We start from the raw sequence: 17503 nt of genomic DNA, 5'->3' as shown, positions 1-17503 counted from the left end.
GCTGCACCATCGAGAGCATCCTGATGGGTTGCATCACTGCCTTGTATGGCAACTGCTCGGCCTCCGACCGCAAGACACTACCGAGGGTAGTGCGTACGGCCCAGTACATCACTGGGGCCAAGCTTCCTGCCATCCAGGACCTCTATACCAGTGTCAGAGGAAGGCCCTAAAAATTGTCAAAGACTCCAGAAACTTGGGCCTCCCGAGTGACGCAGTGTTCTAAGCTATGACACTAGAGAGTCCAGGCTCTGTCGCAGCCGGACGCGACCGGGAGACCCATGGGGCGGCGCACAATTGGCCTAGCGCTGTCCGGGTTAGGGGAGAGTTTGGCCGGCAGGGATGTCCTTGTCCCATCGCGCACTAGCGACTCCTGTGGCGGACCGGGCGAAGTACGCGCTGACACGGTCGCCAGATGTACGGTGTTTCCTCCGACACATTGGTGCGGCTGGCTTCCAGGCTAAGTAGGCATTGTGTCAAGAAGCAGTGCTGCTTGGTTGGGTTGTGTTTCAGAGGACGCACAGCTCTCAACCTTCGCCTCTCCCGAGTCCGTACGGGAGTTGCAGCGATGAGACAAGACTGTAACTACCAATTGGATACCACGAAATTGGGGAGAAAAAGGGGTTACATTTAAAAAAATAAAAATAAGACTCCAGCAACCCTAGTTATAGACTGTTCTCTCTGTTCTCTCCCCCCCCCCCCCACCTTCCTTTTACGCTGCTGCATAGTCACTTTAATACCTCAATTACCTCAACTAACCGGTGCCCCCGCACATTGACTCTGTACCGGTACCCCCTGTATATAGCCTCGCTATTGTTATTTTACTGCTGCTCTTTAATTATTTGTTACTTTAATTTATTTATTTATTGTATTTTTCTTTAAACTGCATTGTTCGTTAAGGGCTTGTAAGTAAACATTTCACTGTTGTATTCGGCATATGTGACAAATAAAATTTGATTTGATTTTAATTTAAAGTCAACATTCTCTAGTGTGTGGACTTTCGACCATCTCTTTGGTACCATTTGAAGGTTAAAATTTTAATTTTATTCCCATTTTAGTAAATTTATCAGCCAAAACATGACACCCACCCTGTATTCAAGAGCATGTTGTGTCTCCACCGATGGTGGGCACAACACAACAACCTCAGATTAAGTAAAGTAGGGTCTAAGCTACAACATCTGAATATGATAAAAATCGGAGTTGACACATTTTTAGATAATTGACATATACGGTTATAAAATGACAAATGTTATACCCCCCAAAATTCCAATAAATTATTGAATAGTTTGACACCCCTGTTTGTAAGCTTTTAAATGATATCAATCTCAACCATTTGTCATTTCCAGTGATGAAGACATGGATGTCTCATATTATTGTGGGGTATAAAAAATATGTCCATTTTGAGCACCTCTATCTCTTTAATGTTTTGGCATTCAGGTCTAAGAAGTCACTTTCTGAGCACTTCTACAATGGGCCAGTATGGATGAAAGGTTTCGTTCATATTAAAAGGGGTGCTGTCAAAAAGTTACTTTACAACTGTACTTTATCTACAGTATTTCATAAAATAATAGATAAAATACCTGGGTTTATTGATTATTTAAATTAATTTTTTGTTGTCATAACATGTTATAAACGCAGAAGGGAAATCAAATAAATCATAGCCTGGCTCTTTTGCCAACTCCTTATGGAATTGTCATGCCTGGCTTGATAATGGAGTAGGCATAAGCATAAACAGATCTTGGACCAGGCTAAAATACATTTTCATAGAAGAATATGACGTCATCAGTTGCTAATTTACCAGTCCCAGGGTCAATGTGACCAAAGTCAACCTAGACTTTGAGGTGGTTGTTTAGTCCATGATGCTTTGCTTTCACTCCCTCCTTTCTTTCCAACCACAACTCACAGTGAAGAAAAAACTCCATCGCATCGAGCCTCAACTCAAGTGAAAAAGGGGGGAAACCCTGTCTAATGAACATGTCTCTGAAATGCAGCATGGTATGCAGTAGACAGATTTGTTTGTACAAGGACACTACAAGACACGCTAGGTGAGTTGAGATCCTGGTCATTGTGTTTCATTTTATTCATATCAAGCTACTCATTTATTAATGATGTATATGTAAATTGTAGTAACACAGAATTGTGGACAGTGGACCATTGTATTTGCAATACTTTTTCATAATGTGAAATTCCTAATCTTAGACTTAATTATAGGATGTTTCAATGAGGAAAATGTGACACAATGTAAAATCACTTGGTGATAACAGTAATGTCTGATTTATCATCACACAGTAATAGTCTAATGGCTCTACAGTTATATTTGGTCCAAAAACGGTGGATGTTGTATGAATATTTAGTGGTATTTTCAATAATGAGACTCTAATAGAATGGACCCAGTCTCATGTCCTATACCATATGACAGGTAATGCAGTCAAATTGATCATTGCCAGAACGTTCTCTCACTCACTATGCATACCTTCACAATTACTTGTATCTTGTACAAGTGTGTAACAGGACAAATATAAGCACCCCCCAAATTATTATTATTATTATCTTGACTATTGCAATCATGTCCTTCTGAACATACCGGAAAGTACACTGCGTGACAGCCGTAATGTCTTATCACAGTCACACAGTACATACCACTCTTTGCATGTTTACTACAAATTATTTTATTGTATTTCTCTGGTAGTGAGTTCAGATATCACATTTACAGCCACTGATGTTATTGTTTAAGCCAATACAAGTAGCAAACTATACTGCACATAGGGCAGCATTGTAGTTCAAGAGGGGAATAACCTGTATAGGTGAAATCCCAGTTTGTTTGTTTTATTTATTTATAGGGGACAATGCACATTAATCAACATCAATATTACTATAATGCAACATCCATGTAAATGTGCCGGGGTTAGCCAAAAGATCATTTGCACCCATAGTCCCAGGACAGCTAAGGACAATTACACAGTCACAATACACATACACACTAAAACAATACAAAATACAAATACATTACATCCAATAATATATCATTCTAACGACAACAACAACACTGTCATCAGCTGTCGTCTTACATATGAGGAACCACAGATAACTCATGTGTACAGGTTTGGATAGATTTTTAGCCATGTTTTCAATTCAAATGTAAAAGTACAATAATCAGTGCAGCTTCTCAAGTCCATGTGCATTGCATTCCAGTATATTGTAGCTCTAACAGAGAAGGCCAATTGACCGATTTTACTGTGTCGAAAAGGGACAAAGCAATCCCCTCTAGTTACTGCCCTGTTATCCTGGAGGTGCTTTCCTTGAGCATGATATGCCGGCATAGGGGTGAAGGGGCAAGACCATGTAGGAACTTAAAGACAATGCTTCCAAATCAAATCAAATTTGAGTAAAAATTAAATACATTATTTTAGCAGTAAAAAATAGCAATGTATACAGGGGGGTGCCGGTACAGAGTCAATGTGCACTGGTTAGTTGAGGTAGTATGTACATGTAGGTAGAGTTAATTAAAGTGACTATGCATAGATGACAACAGAGAGTGGCAATGGTGTGGAGAGGGGAGGAAGGGGGGCAATGTGAATAGTCTGGGTAGCCATTTGACGAGATGTTCAGGAATCTTATGGCTATTGGGGGTAGAAGCTGTTTAGAAGCCTCTTGGACCTAGAATTGGCGCTCCGGTTACCGCTTGCTGTGTGGTAGCAGAGAGAACAGTCTATGGCTAGGGTGGCTGGAGTCTTTGACAATTTTCAGGGCCTTCCTCTGACACCGCCTGGTATAGAGGTTCTGGATGGCAGGAAGCTTGGCCCCAGTGATGTACTGGGGCGTTCGCACTACCCTCTTTAGTGCCTTGCGGTTGGAGGCCGAGCAGTTGCCATACCAGGCAGTGATGCAACCAGTCAGGATGCTCTCGATGGTGCAGCTGTAGAACCTTTTGAGGATCTGAGGACCCATGCCAAATCTTTTCAGTCTCCTGAGGGGGAATAGGTTTTGTCGTGCCCACTTCACGACTGTCATGGTGTGCTTGGACCATATTCGTTTGTTGGTGATGTGTACACGCCAAGGAACTTGAAGCTCTCAACCTGCTCCACTGCAGCCCAGTCGATGAGAATGGGGGCGTGCTCGGTCCTCTTTTTCCTGTAGTCCACAATCATCTCCTTAGTCTTGATCACGTTGAGGGAGAGGTTGTTGTCCTGGCACCACACGGCCAGGTCTCTGACCTCCTCCCTATAGGCTGTCTCGTTGTTGTCGGTGATCAGGCCTACCACTGTTGTGTCATCGGCAAATTGAATGAGTCGTGCCTGGCCGTGCAGTCATGAGTGAACAAGGAGTACAGGAGGGGGCTGAGCATGCACCCCTGAGGGGCCCCTGTGTTGAGGATCAGCGTGGCAGATGTGTTGTTACCTACACTTACCACCTGGGGGTGGCCCGTCAGGAAGTCCAGAATCCAGTTGCAGAGGGAGGTGTTTAGTCCCAGGGTCCTTAGCTTATTGATGAGCTTTGAGGGCACTATGGTGTTGATCGCTGAGCTGTAGTCAATGAATAGCATTCTCACATAGGTGTTCCTTTTGTCCAGGTGGGAAAGGGCAGTGTGGAGTGCAATAGAGACTGCATCATCTGTGGATCTGTTGGGGCGGTATGCAAATTGGAGTGGGTCTAGGGTTTCTGGGATGATGGTGTTGATGTGATTCATGACCAGCCTTTCAAAGCACTTCATGGCTACAGATGTGAGTGCTACGGGTCGGTAGTCATTTAGGCAGGTTACCATAGTGTTCTTGGACACAGGCACTATGGTGGTCTGCTTAAAACATGTTGGTATTACAGACTCGGACAAAGAGAGGTTGAAAATGTCAGTGAAGACACTTGCTAGTTGGTCAGCGCATGCTCGCAGTACACGTCCTGGTAATCCGTCTGGCCCTCCGGCCTTGTGAATGTTGACCTCTCTAAAGGTCTTACTCACATCGGCTGCAGAGAGCGGGATCATACAGTCTTCCGGTATAGCTGGTGCTCTCATGCATGTTTCAGTGTTATTTGCCTCGAAGCGAGCATAGAAGTAGTTTAGCTCGTTTGGTAGGCTCGTGTCACTGGGCAGCTCTCGGCTGTGCTTCCCTTTGTAGTCTAATGGTTTGCAGGCCCTGCGACATCCGACGAGCGTCAGAGCCGGTGTAGTACGACTCGATCTTAGTCCTGTATTGATGCTTTGCCTGTTTGATGGTTCGTCGGAGGGCGTAGCGGGATTTCTAATAAGCTTCCTGGTTAGAGTCCCGTTCCTTGAAAGCGTCCGTTCTAGCTCCTTGAAAGCGGCAGCTCTAGGCTTGCATCTACAAGAAAAAGTATGTGAACTCTTTGGAATTACCTGGATTTCTGCATAAATTTTACATAAAATTTGATCTGATCTTCATCTAAGTCACAACAATAGACAAACACAGTGTACTTAAACTAATAACACACAAATGATTGTATTTTTCTTGTCTGTATTGAATGCATAATTTAAACATTCACAGTGTAGGTTGGAAAAAGTATGTGAACCCCTAGGCTAATGACTTCCAAAAGCTAATTGTAGTCAGGAGTCAGCTAACCTGGAGTCCAATCAATGAGACGAGATTGGAGATGTTGGTTAGAGCTGCCTTGCCCTATAAAAAACATTTTTGCTATTCACAAGAAGCATTGCCTGATGTGAACCATGCCTCAAACAAAAGAGATCTCAGAAGACCTAAGATTACGATTTATTGACTTGCATAAAGCAGGAAATGGTTACAAAAGTATCTCTAAGGGCCTTGATGTTCATCAGTCCACGGTAAGACAAATTGTCTATAAATGGAGAAAGTTCAGCACTGTTGCTACTCTCCCTAGGAGTGGCCGTCCTGCAAAGATGACTGCAAGAGCACAGCGCAGAATGCTCAATGAGGATAAGAACAATACTAGAGTGTCAGCTAAAGACTTACAGAAATCTTTGGAAGATGCTAACATCGTTGCTGACAAGTCTACAATATGTAAAACACTCAACAAGAATGGTGTTCATGGGAGGACACCATGGAAGAAGCCACTGCTGTCAAAAAATAAACATTGCGGCACTTCTGAAGTTCGCAATAGAGCACCTGGATGTTCTGCAGCGCTACTGGCAAAATACTCTGTGGGCAGATGAAACTAAAGTTGTGTTGTTTGGAAGGAACACACAACACTATGTGTGGAGAATGAAAAGGCACAGCACACCAATATCAAAACCTCATCCCAATTGTAAACCATGGTGGAGGGAGCATCATGGTTTGGGGCTGCTTTGCTGCCTCAGGGCCTGGACAGCTTGCTATCATCGACAGAAAAATGAATTCCCAAGTTTATCAAGACATTTTGCAGGAGAATGTAAGGCTATCTGTCCACCAATTGAAGCTCAACAGAAGTTAGGTGATGCAACAGGACAACAACCCATTAGACAGATGTAAATCAACAACAGAATGGCTTAAACAGAAGAAAATACGCCTTCTAGAGTGGCCTAGTCAGTCCTGACCTCAACCCAATTGAGATGCTGTGGCATGACCTCAAGAGAGCAGTTCACACCAGACATCCCAAGAATATTGTGGAACTGAAACAGTTTTGTAAAGAGGAATGGTCCAAAATTCCTCCTGACCGTTGTGCAGGTCTGATCCGCAGCTACAGAAAACGTTTGTTTGAGGTTATTGATGCCAAAGGAGGGTCAACCTGTTATTAAATCCAAATGTTCACATACTTTTTCCAACCTGCACTGTGAATATTTAAACGGTGTGATCAATAAAGAGATGGAAAATTATGATTGTTTGTGTGTTATTAGTTTAAGCAGACTGCGTTTGTCTATTGTTGTGACTTAGATCAAGATCAGATACAATTTTATGGCCAATTTATGCAGAAATCCAGGTAATTCTATAGGGTTCACATACTTTTTCTTCCCAAACGGGCTAAACTCCAATACTGCTTAAAGCTATCCAGACTAAATAAATTATGTTTGTAAATGATATAACAATGGTGGTAACTGTTTGTTATCAAAAATCTTAAGTGTTTGTAGAGTGATTCAATTGGTTTCAGAATAGTAGCTCCTGTTTGTGACCAGCATGTGAGGCAATGTCTCAGATGTGAGAACATCATAGCATGCATATATAGTTTGGCGGCCTCCAGAGGAAGGAAATGTCTTATAAACCTAAAGTTGGACAATCCAAACTTGACCGTGTTAACCACCTTCTTCACATGTTTCTTAAATGTCAAGTTGGAGTCCAAAATGACACCAAGATACCTGAAGTTGGACACAGCTTTCAGATTCTCCCCATTAACAAGAACAGCTCGTTGGGAAGAATCAATGGATTTATTAGAGAAGTACATACAAACAGTCTTGTCGATAATTCTTGCCTGCAATTCTTGCCTGCATCACCACCTATGTCCAGTTTAGATTTAATGCACTCCAGAAAATAGCAATTGTCTGTTTCGGTGGAATGGTTATTTCTGAATCCAAATTGCATTTGATGTATGGAGTTCCCCTGAATGAGGTGATCAGTCAGATGATCACCCATCTTTCAGCTACTTTTGATAGCACTGGAAGGATGCTTATAGGTCGGTAATTTTCCACCAGTGTTGGATCACCAGATTTTAAAATAGGTATCACTGCAGCAGACTTCCAAGCATTGGGGAAGAGCCCATATTTGATGGACAGATTCACTAGATGTACAATAGGGGCAATCAGAGAATTTTTGTCTTTTCAGGAATACAGTGTCTAGACCAAATACATATTTTGTCCTAGAGCTCCTGAAGAAGCTAATAATACTGTCCACTGCTGATGCTGGGATTTCAGGAATTCTGAATATTGGTTTATTATTATCTATGGGAGTGAGAACTGTGGTCTTGGTTGAACATGTTTGAGCCAGTTCCCTGACAGAGTCAACAACAACAAAACAATGTTAAAGGTGATGGAAATGAAATGGGAGTCTTGAATTAGAATCCCATGAACCTTTAATTCAGGAGGTTTTCAGCTCCTCTCTCTGTTAGTTTGTTCAGGTTTTCCCAAATCACTTTGCCATTTTCTTTTGTTTCATTGATCACTCTAAGAAAGAACACAGCTTTTTTTATATTCTTAATGACCTTATTTCTCAGTGATGCAAATATACATCTGCCATCATTCTTACCAGACTTCAGTGCTTTTTTCAAGGAAATATCACGTTCTCTCATCTGCCTCCAGAGGTCCTCGTTGAGCCATGGTAGAGAGGTTTTCCGTCTTGGCTTACGTTGAAAGAGGTATCCACGTTGTCAATAGCTGACAGAAATGTTCTGTATCCAGACTCTGGGTCTTCATTGCTTAACAGATCAGACTAGTCCATTTGACTTATAGCTACATCGTAGTTTCTCTGCTCATGTTTCTGTATTTTTTTATTGTACTGTTACACATTAATATGGTTCTTAAATCTCTTTTTAGTGATCTTTCTAACCACCAATGTTACATTGTGGTCAGATATGCCAGTTAGTAAGTTACTGGACTTAATTATTTGCTCAGGTCTGTTAGTAAACACCAGATCAATTTGAGTCTGGGATGACTGTTACTCTGGTTGGACCTTGTATTATTTGAGCCAGGTTGAAATAATCTGTGATCTCTGAGTTTTTTCCTACATGTTTTGTTTTCCCAGTTTACATTGAATTCGCCCATGAAGATAATCTCCTTATGATCACATTCTTTAAGCATGGCATTTAGTTGGTCAGTGGGGTAAAATCTAAACTAAATGTTATTCAGAGGGCAGCCTATTGACTAATGTTGAGGTGCTCAGACTCAAACAGTAGCCTATGGTGGAAGATCCACAACCCGCCTGCTTATATCTATTCTAGACCCTTCAGATCTGCACATTTAGGATTAGATAAGGATTAGGGCCGATGGGAAGTGGAAGGGAGTGAATTGGGATGGCTCTCAGTGGTTTGTGGTACGTGTGTGTTTTTCAGAGGATGAAGAGCCAACAGCACACCTCCAGATACCTGCTGCTCCATGTGTGGTGCGGGTTTCTCACAGTCGCAATGGGGATTATGGTCGCAGTTCTCACAACAGTGCAAATAAGCTCACCTGACAAGGTATGTCCAATTATCATCAGTGATAGCTAGACTCAGATATGATGATGATCATACATAAGGGTAGACTGATGGTGATCTCAAGGTGTCACTATGTAATTTCTCTCTCCAAGAGTAATTTACCTGAATCAAAGGAGGAAAACCAGCACCCTACAAGTAAGTTGTACTGGGTTACACATACTGACATTAATAGTTTTTTCTGTTCTGTATGTCATTATATTGACCAAGGCACTGTTATATATTTCCTATCCCATATTAGACATTCTACAACAGTATTATTATTATATATATTTTTTAAATAGGCAAGTCAGTTAAGAACAAATTCTTATTTACAATGACGGCCTACCAAAAGGCCAAAGGCCTCCTGCGGGGACAGGGGCTGGGATTTAAAAAAAAAAAAATATATATATATATATATGACAATGACTTGAAATATTATTTATATTTTTCAGACGGCAGTTTTCTGGCTCAATTGAATTCATCAAAGCGTAAGTAAAGCATTGCTATTTCCATTTCTGATTATCAATGAATGTCTAATGTTTAAACAATACATTGTGTCCAATAGAATTCAGGTCAATGGTGCATTTTCTGGAGAAAGATGGCATTATAAGATTGCACAAACAGAGAGTAACACGTAAACGTTACAAGATAGATCAAAACAGGAAAATGAATGGGCTTTTTTTGCTTTCCAGCTCCCTGTCTCTCATATATCCAGCTGACCATGGGTAAGCTAAACACTTCCTTTCCTAGTTTATAGGTATGGACTTTTGGGCCTAACATTCCATGCTTGTTGCAGTTTGCTTTTTACATCCTAAGTTCATGGAATGGATGACTTAACATTGGAGCTTCTGCAGTCTGTCTGAACTTGTCAGTTCCACTAAACAAGACAAGGGCCCTGTACACACTCAGGTTGTACAACTGATCTAACACATTTGACACCTAGGTTGTGATACACCTATGATACAATGGAGAATGTGTCTGTAAAATACACTCACCGGTCAGTTTATTAGGTACACCATATAGTACCGGGTTGGACCTCCCTTTGCCTCCAGAACAGCCTGAATTAGTCGGGGCATTCTACAAGGTGTTGGAAACGTTGCACATGGATGTTGGTCCATGCTAACGCGATGGCATCATGCAGTTGCTGCAGATTGGACGGTGGTACATTCATGCTGTAAACAGCCCGTTCCATCTCATCCCAAAGATGCTCTATTGGGTTGAGGTCTGGGGACTGACCAGGCCACTCAAGTAAACTGAACTCGCTGTCATGTACCAGGCAATGTTTTTCCACTCCTCAGTTGTCAAGTGTTGGTGATCGTGTGCTCACTGGAGCAACTTCTTGTTTTTAGCTGATAGGAGTGGAACCCGGTGTTGTCATTTGCTGCAATAGCCCATCTGTGACAAGGATCGACAAGTTGTGCGTTCCGAGATGCCGCTCTGCACACCACTGTTGTACTGCGCCATTATTTGTCTGTTTGGAGGAGGATTATTTAAGATACTGTTTGAAGAGGTAGGATTTCAGATGTTTTCAGGAAGATGGGCAGGTACTCTCCTGACCTAGCTTCAAGGGAGAGCTGGTTCCACAATTGGGGTGCCAGGACAGAGAAGAGCTTGGAGCGGGAGCTGCCCTCACGTAGGGGTGGGAGGGCCAAGATATACAGTATACCATGCTTACTCACCATGAGCAGAACATATTACTACACAGTCCAACGTAATTGTATGTCTCTAATCAACAAGATGTTATGCCTCTTTATTCATCAGAAAATTATATTTATGTATTGAAAACATTATGCAAATATTCAATCTATTCATTAAAATATTGTGAGGGTAGGTGTATTAATGTAAGGTTAAAATGGTAGCTGTACAATCAGGGTCAGAATGAGGTAGATTTAGTTCCACCAATTTTTCCCTCATCATGCGCTGTGTCCCCTGTCTGCTCCTTTATGAAGTGGGGTTTAAGACCCACAATCAACCCATCTACTGTAACTGCTTAGATGTGGGCATCCACTAACCCCAACACAATGCTACAATTACTGTCTGTGAAAATACGTTATAATTTTGCAACGTACAGTGCCTTTGGAAAGTATTCAGACCCCTTGATTTTTTCTCACATTTTCTTACGTTACAGCCTTATTCTAAAATGTATTACATTGTTTCCCCCCCCCATCAATCAACACACAATACCCCATAATGACAATGCAAAAATATTTTGGGGGGAAATAATATGACATTTACATAAGTATTCAGACGCTTTACTCAGTACTTTGTTTAAGCACCTTTTGCAACGATTACAGCATCGAGTCTTCTGGGTATGACGCTATAATCTTGGCACACCTGCATTTGGGGAGTTTGTATTAATGTAAGGTTAAAATGGTAGCTGTACAATCCTTCTCTGCAGATCCTCTCAAGCTCTGTCAGGTTGGATGGGGAGCGTTGCTGCACAGCTATTTTCAGGTCTCTCCAGAGATGTTCGATCGGGTTCAAGTCCGGGCTCTGGCTGGACATTCAGAGACTTGTCCCGAAGCCACTCTTGAGTTGTCTTGGCTGTGTGCTTAGGGTCGTTGTCCTGTTGGAAGGTGAACCTTCACCCCAGTCTGAGGTCCTGAGCACTCTTGAGCAGGTTTTCATCAAGGATCTCTCTGTACTTTGCTCCATTCATCTTTTCCTCGATCCTGACTGGTCTTGCAGTCCCTGCCGCTGAAAAACATCCCCACAGCATGATGCTGCCACCCCCATGCTTCATTGTAGGAATGGTGCCAGGTTTCTTCCAGATGTGATGCTTGCCATTCAAGCCAAAGAGTTCAATCTTGTTTTCATCAGACCAGAGAATCTTGTTTCTCATGGTCTGAGAATCTTTAGGTGCCTTTTGGCAAACTCCAAGCGGGCTGTCATGTGGTGGAGTGCTGCAGAGATGGTTGTCCTTCTGGAAGGTTCTCCCATCTCCACAGAGGAACTCTACAGCTCTGTTAGAGTGACCATCGGGTTCTTGGTCACATCCCTGACCAAGGCCCTTCTCCCCTGATTGCTCATTTTGGCCGGGCGGCCAGCACTAGGAAGAGTCTTGGTGGTTCCAAACTTCTTCCATTTAAGTATGATGGAGGCCACTGTGTTCTTGGAAACCTTAAATGCTGCAGAAATTATTTGGTACCCTTCCTCAGATCTATGCCTCGACACAATCCTGTCTCTGAGCTGTACGGACAATTAGTTTGACCTCATGGCTTGATTTTTGCTCTGACATGCACGGTCAACTGTGGGACCTTATATAGACAGGTGTGTGCCTTTTCAAATCATGTCCAATCAATTTAATTTGCCACAGGTGGACTCCAATCAAGTTGTAGAAACATCTCAAGGATGATCAATGGAAACAGGATGCACCTGAGCTCAATTTCGAGTCTCATAACAAAGGGTCTGAATACTTATGTAAATAAGGTATCTGTTTGTAGATTTCTGTTTTTGCTTTGTCATTATGGGGTATTGTGAGTAGCTTGCTGAAAAAAATAATAATAATATGAATAAGGCTGTAACGTAACAAAATGTGGAAAAAGTCAAAGGGTCTGAGTACTTTCCGAAGGCACTGTATACAGAGTTTTAAAGGGGTATTGAAAGTATAGTTATTCAATATTTTGCCACCTGTCTGTTCAAATATATGCACAAACATACACTATATATACAAAAGTATGTGGACACCCCTTAAAAGGAAAGTATTCAAGCTATTTCAGCCACACCGTTGCTGGCAGGTGTATAAAATTGAGCACACAGCCATGCAATCCCCATAGACAAACATTGACAGTAGAATGGCCTTAAGGAAGAGCTCAGTGTCTTTCAACGTGGCACCATCATAGGATGCCACCTTTCCAACAAGTCAGTTCACAACATTTCTGCCCTGCTAGAGCTGCCCCGGTCAACTGTAAGTGCTGTTATTGTGAAGTGGAAACGTCTAGGAGCAACAACGGTTCAGCCACAAAGTGGTAGGCCTCACGAGCTCACAGAACGGGACCACTGAGTGCTGAAGCGCGTAGCGTGTAAAAAATAGTCTGTCCTCGGTTGCAACACTCACTTCCGAGTTCCAAACTGCCTGTTTCAGTATGACAATGCCCACGTACACAAAGCGAGGTCCATACAGAAATGGTTTGTCAAGATCGGTGTGGAAGAACTTGAATGGCCTGCACAGAGCCCTGAACTCAACCCCATTGAACACCTTTGGGATGAATTGAAACGCCAACTGTGAGCCAGGCCTAATTGCCCAACATCAGTGCCCAACCTCACTAATGCTTTTGTGGCTGAATGGAAGCAAGTCCCCGCAGCAATGTTCCAACATCTAGTGGAAAGCCTTCCCACAAGAGTGGAGGCTGTTATAGCAGCAAAGGGGAGACCAACTCCATATTAATGCCCATGATTTTGGAATGAGATGTTCGACGAGCATACTTTTGGTCATGTAGTGTGTATTAACCCATTTATATGATGTAAAGCGTTTTAATATTTTATTTTATTCTCTTTTCTTTTCTTTCCTTCTGTCTCATGAGAAGGAACATTATCTTGGGAGAATGACCATAATGTCCCCGTCTGTGGCTCTTGCTCCCTCGTCCTCCGCGACAACTCTGTCTACATCAGATCTGAAGGCTTCTACTACTTCTATGTCCAGGTCACCTTCACTAGGCACACCGGAGGAGAGGGGAAGAGGAAGGTGACTCTGTTCAAAAATGGCATTCAAAATAAGACCCAGCAAAGGAGACTGAGTGAAGTCGTGTATCACGGAGAGAAAGGGGGCACTGTATTCATGTCCAGGATGGTAAAGCTCCAACATGGTAACAGTCTCAGCCTTGAGATAACGTCAGAGAATAATAGTTTTAGGTATGGGGGAGAGAATACCTACTGGGGGGCATATCAGCTCCCCCCATGTTAAGCCAACAGACATTGTTATTGAGACTTAGTTCAAGATTGAACCAAAGAAGCTGTTAAAACATTGTTTTTTAAAAAAGTGTGCGGTAGTTACTAAACTGAATTTATTTTGTGAAAACTGTAACTGTTATGCATATGCATTGTTTGTTTTGCTGAACAGATTTGATTATATAATGAGGTAACAGAATACATCGTCAAACTATGTATTTGTGTGTGTGTGTGATTTCTTGTGATATTAATGGTATCTATCATGATGTGAATTAGTCGATGCTAGATATTATAGATGGTAAATAGACTTGATATGGAGACAGTGGTCGTGTCTGAATACCAATACTAGCGTACTAAATAGTATGCAACAAAAAAAAGTTTTATAGTATTCGAAATTTCTAAAATAGCACTCCGAATGTGTCATCTAATGTGCGATTTGCCTTGATTCCCAGTGTTTATTCATTTTGGTACATCGCATCAATTTATCTGATTATCAGCTGTTGTCAAACACACAAATTCTACTAGATGAAACGGCAAAATGACTTACAGTTTAAGTATGCCACTGCCACTATTTACTGTTATCATCCATTGTCTATGGAATGCAGTGATGCTTTAGTTGCCCCTAGTACACAGAATCAAGCAGGAACTAGTGATTGATAGCTACTCAAAACAGGAAGCCACAAAGTTGTCGGTGTCAGATTAGTCATAGCTTCTATTCCTCTAGTCATCTCTCCACAGAAATCTGCAATTGTACACACTTATTCACTCTGTCTGGGCTGGGCATCTCCAGCTCTGCACACTATTGGATTGCATAATACCTGGCAGGCTGCTCCTACCATGTGGCGTGGAGAAGATCTGTGTAAATGTGTAGCTATGGGGGCTTCCGAGTGGCACACCGGTCTAAGGCACTGCATCTCAGTGCTAGAGGTGTTACTACAGACCCTGGTTCAATTCCAGGCTGTATCACACCCGGCTGTGATTGAGAGTCCCATAGGGTGGCGCACAATTGGCCCAGCGTCATTGTAAATAAGAATTTGTTCTTAACAGATTGCCTAGTTAAATAAAATATGTAGCTAATGTTGCCCATGAAAGGAAGTTAGACAAGCAAGCAACCATTTTAGCCAGGTAGCCAAGGACAACAAAAATGTAAAGCGTGTACTGTATGACAGAGTGATAGACCGTTTCGTCAACATGAAAGAGAGGAGGATGGCATTGGCGTTTCTCTACAAGTAGGGGGAGTCAACATGTTTTTTCTACTTGCCCGAATGCGCACACACACACACAGAAATCAGAACCATGGACAGCCACGTCATATGCTTTCTGGACTTCACCGGACAGAGGTTGTTCTCCGGTTTTGTGATTAAAACAAAGGTGTGGTTGAATTTATTCTGCCACTGTTTCTTCTTATTTTCTTGTCCTTAGGCCTATACAGTGCATTCGGAAAGTATTCAGACCCCTTCAGTTTTTCCACATTAGTTTAACATGTACTAAATTAATTGCTTTCCTCATCAATCTATACACAATACCCCATAATGACAAAGCGAAAACAGGTTTTTAGACATTTTTGCACATTTATTAAAAATTAAAAACAGATAACTTATTTACATAAGTATTCAGATCTATGAGACTTGAAATTGAGCTCAGGTGCATCCTGTTTCCATTGATCATCCTTGAGATGTTTCTACAACTTGATTGGAGTCCACCTGTGGTAAATTTAATTGATTGGACATGATATGGAAAGGCACACACCTGTCTATATAAGGTCCCACAGTTGACGAGGTCGAAGGAATTGTCCGTAGAGCTCAGAGACAGGATTGTGTCGAGGCACAGGGGAGGGTACCAAAAAATGTCTGCAGCATTGAAGGTCCCCAAGAGCACAGTGTCCTCATCATTCTTAAATGGAAGAAGTTTGGAACTACCAAGACTCTTCCTAGAGCTGGTCGCCCGGCCAAACTGAGCAATCGGGGGAGAAGGGCCTTTGGTCACTCTGACAGAGCTCCAGAGTTCCTCTTTGGAGATGAGAGAACCTTCCAGAAGGACAACCATCTCTGCAGCACTTCACCAATCAGGCCTCGTGTGGCCAGATGGAAGCCACTCCTCAGTATAAGGCATATGGAGTTTGGAGTTTGCCAAAAGGCACTCAAAGGGCTCTCAGACCATGAGAAATAAGATTCTCTGGTCTGATGAAACAGCTTGTAGCGTCATACCCAAGAAGACTCGAGGCAGTAATCTCTGCCAAAGGTGCTTCAACAAAGTACTGAGTAAAGGGTCTGAATACTTATGAAAATGTGATATTTCAGTTTTTTATTTGTAATACATTTGCAAAATTTTCGAAAAACCTGTTTTTGCTTTGTCATTATGGGGTATTGTGTGTAGATTGATGAGGTAAAAAAACTATTTAATCCATTTTAGAATAAAGTTGTAACGTGGAAAAAGTCAAGGGGTTTGAATACTTTCCAAATGCACTGTATATCACAGTCGCAAAGTATATGAACTAACAGGTTACAGAGCAAACAACACAATTATCACAAAAGATTGGTTGTAATATGTTAATTTTTTTCTGGCTTGGCTTTCTCAGTGATTTTACCCCATCACTGCTATGCAGATGATACTCAACTATTTTTCTTCCCCTTCCGACACCCAGGTGTCGACACAGAATTCTGCATGCCTGGCAGATATCTCAGCTTGGATGTCAGCCCACCACCTCAAGCTCAACTTCATCAAGACAGAGTTGCTCTTCCTCCCGGGGAAGGCCTGGCCACTACAGGGCCTCTCCATCACGGTTGACAACTTCACGGTGTTCCCCTCCCAGAGTGCAAAGAACCTTGGCGTGACGCTGGACAACACCCCGTCGTTCTCTGTAAACATCAATGCAGTCACTCGCTCCTGGAAGTTCATGCTCTACGGCGTTAGTAGAGTATGACCCTATCTCACACAGGAAGCAGCACAGGTCCTAATCCTTTCATGTCCTAAAGCACGGGACTATACTCACCATCGTCTGAAATGAACTGAATCTACCTCCATCCCTCCTGATTGATGAAATCATTTCAATCAGGTTTGGTGATGAAACAAAGTGATGTCCTTGCTGATCTGCAATACAGGGATATTTGCTCCTTCTTTCGTGAGAATTTAAGCAATAGTTGATTATCACTTCCTTACTGTTGTGGTTTCCTTCCTGAGCATTTTTTCTTTCAACTCCTGTTTTCAGGACCTACTTCCTGCTTTTCTCAGCCAGTTCATCCTAAAGTACAGTTACATTCCGAGTAGTTGAAATTCATTTATCTACAAACAGATCATATGAATGAACCACATGACAAATACAGATGATGAGCCTGTCCTTCAGTCATGTGAGGACCATGAGACACAGGATAGTGACGTGCGATGAGGTCAGTGGCTGGGTAGGCACTGGCTATTATAAAAGCCAGATTTACTCACAAATAAACCTTGATGAAGGCCAAGTCCACCAAACAACAGATGGCTCCAACAACCAGAGTGACATAGGCTAAATTGACAAATATTATTACCAAATGTAAATACCAATGTAACCAAGACACAC

At 42.2% G+C, this 17503-nt stretch overlaps 1 protein-coding gene across 2 annotated transcripts; it reads left to right on the top strand.

The window, feature by feature from the left end:
• The first annotated feature begins 1846 nt into the window (after positions 1 to 1846).
• Positions 1847 to 14163, top strand: LOC120031310. Of its 2 annotated transcripts, none has more exons than XM_038977007.1 (6): positions 1847 to 2042; positions 8938 to 9063; positions 9174 to 9216; positions 9513 to 9548; positions 9753 to 9785; positions 13584 to 14163. In XM_038977007.1, the coding sequence occupies exons 2-6, from the start codon at positions 8941 to 8943 to the stop codon at positions 13961 to 13963; spliced, it is 615 nt and encodes a 204-aa protein (XP_038832935.1). In that variant the 5' UTR covers positions 1847 to 2042; positions 8938 to 8940; the 3' UTR covers positions 13964 to 14163. The 2 variants fall into 2 exon arrangements, with proteins under 2 accessions (XP_038832935.1, XP_038832936.1); XM_038977008.1 differs by having other exon boundaries at positions 1850 to 2042; positions 13587 to 14163.
• The last annotated feature ends 3340 nt before the right edge of the window (positions 14164 to 17503 follow it).

The sequence above is a fragment of the Salvelinus namaycush genome, chromosome 37 (genome assembly GCF_016432855.1).
Source record: "Salvelinus namaycush isolate Seneca chromosome 37, SaNama_1.0, whole genome shotgun sequence".
Classification (NCBI taxonomy): Eukaryota; Metazoa; Chordata; class Actinopteri; order Salmoniformes; family Salmonidae; genus Salvelinus; species Salvelinus namaycush.
This window is presented reverse-complemented; position numbering and strand designations above follow the sequence as displayed.

What these genes read in the sequence shown, in the direction of transcription:
- LOC120031310 (XM_038977007.1), top strand. Translation starts at nt 8,941, where the DNA reads ATGAAGAGCCAACAGCACACCTCCAGATACCTGCTGCTCCATGTGTGG. An exon ending in GGAAAACCAGCACCCTACAA is followed by an intron (nt 9,217 to 9,512) that starts GTAAGTTGTACT and finishes TATATTTTTCAG; the next exon opens with ACGGCAGTTTTCTGGCTCAA. An exon ending in TCAATTGAATTCATCAAAGC is followed by an intron (nt 9,549 to 9,752) that starts GTAAGTAAAGCA and finishes TTTGCTTTCCAG; the next exon opens with CTCCCTGTCTCTCATATATC.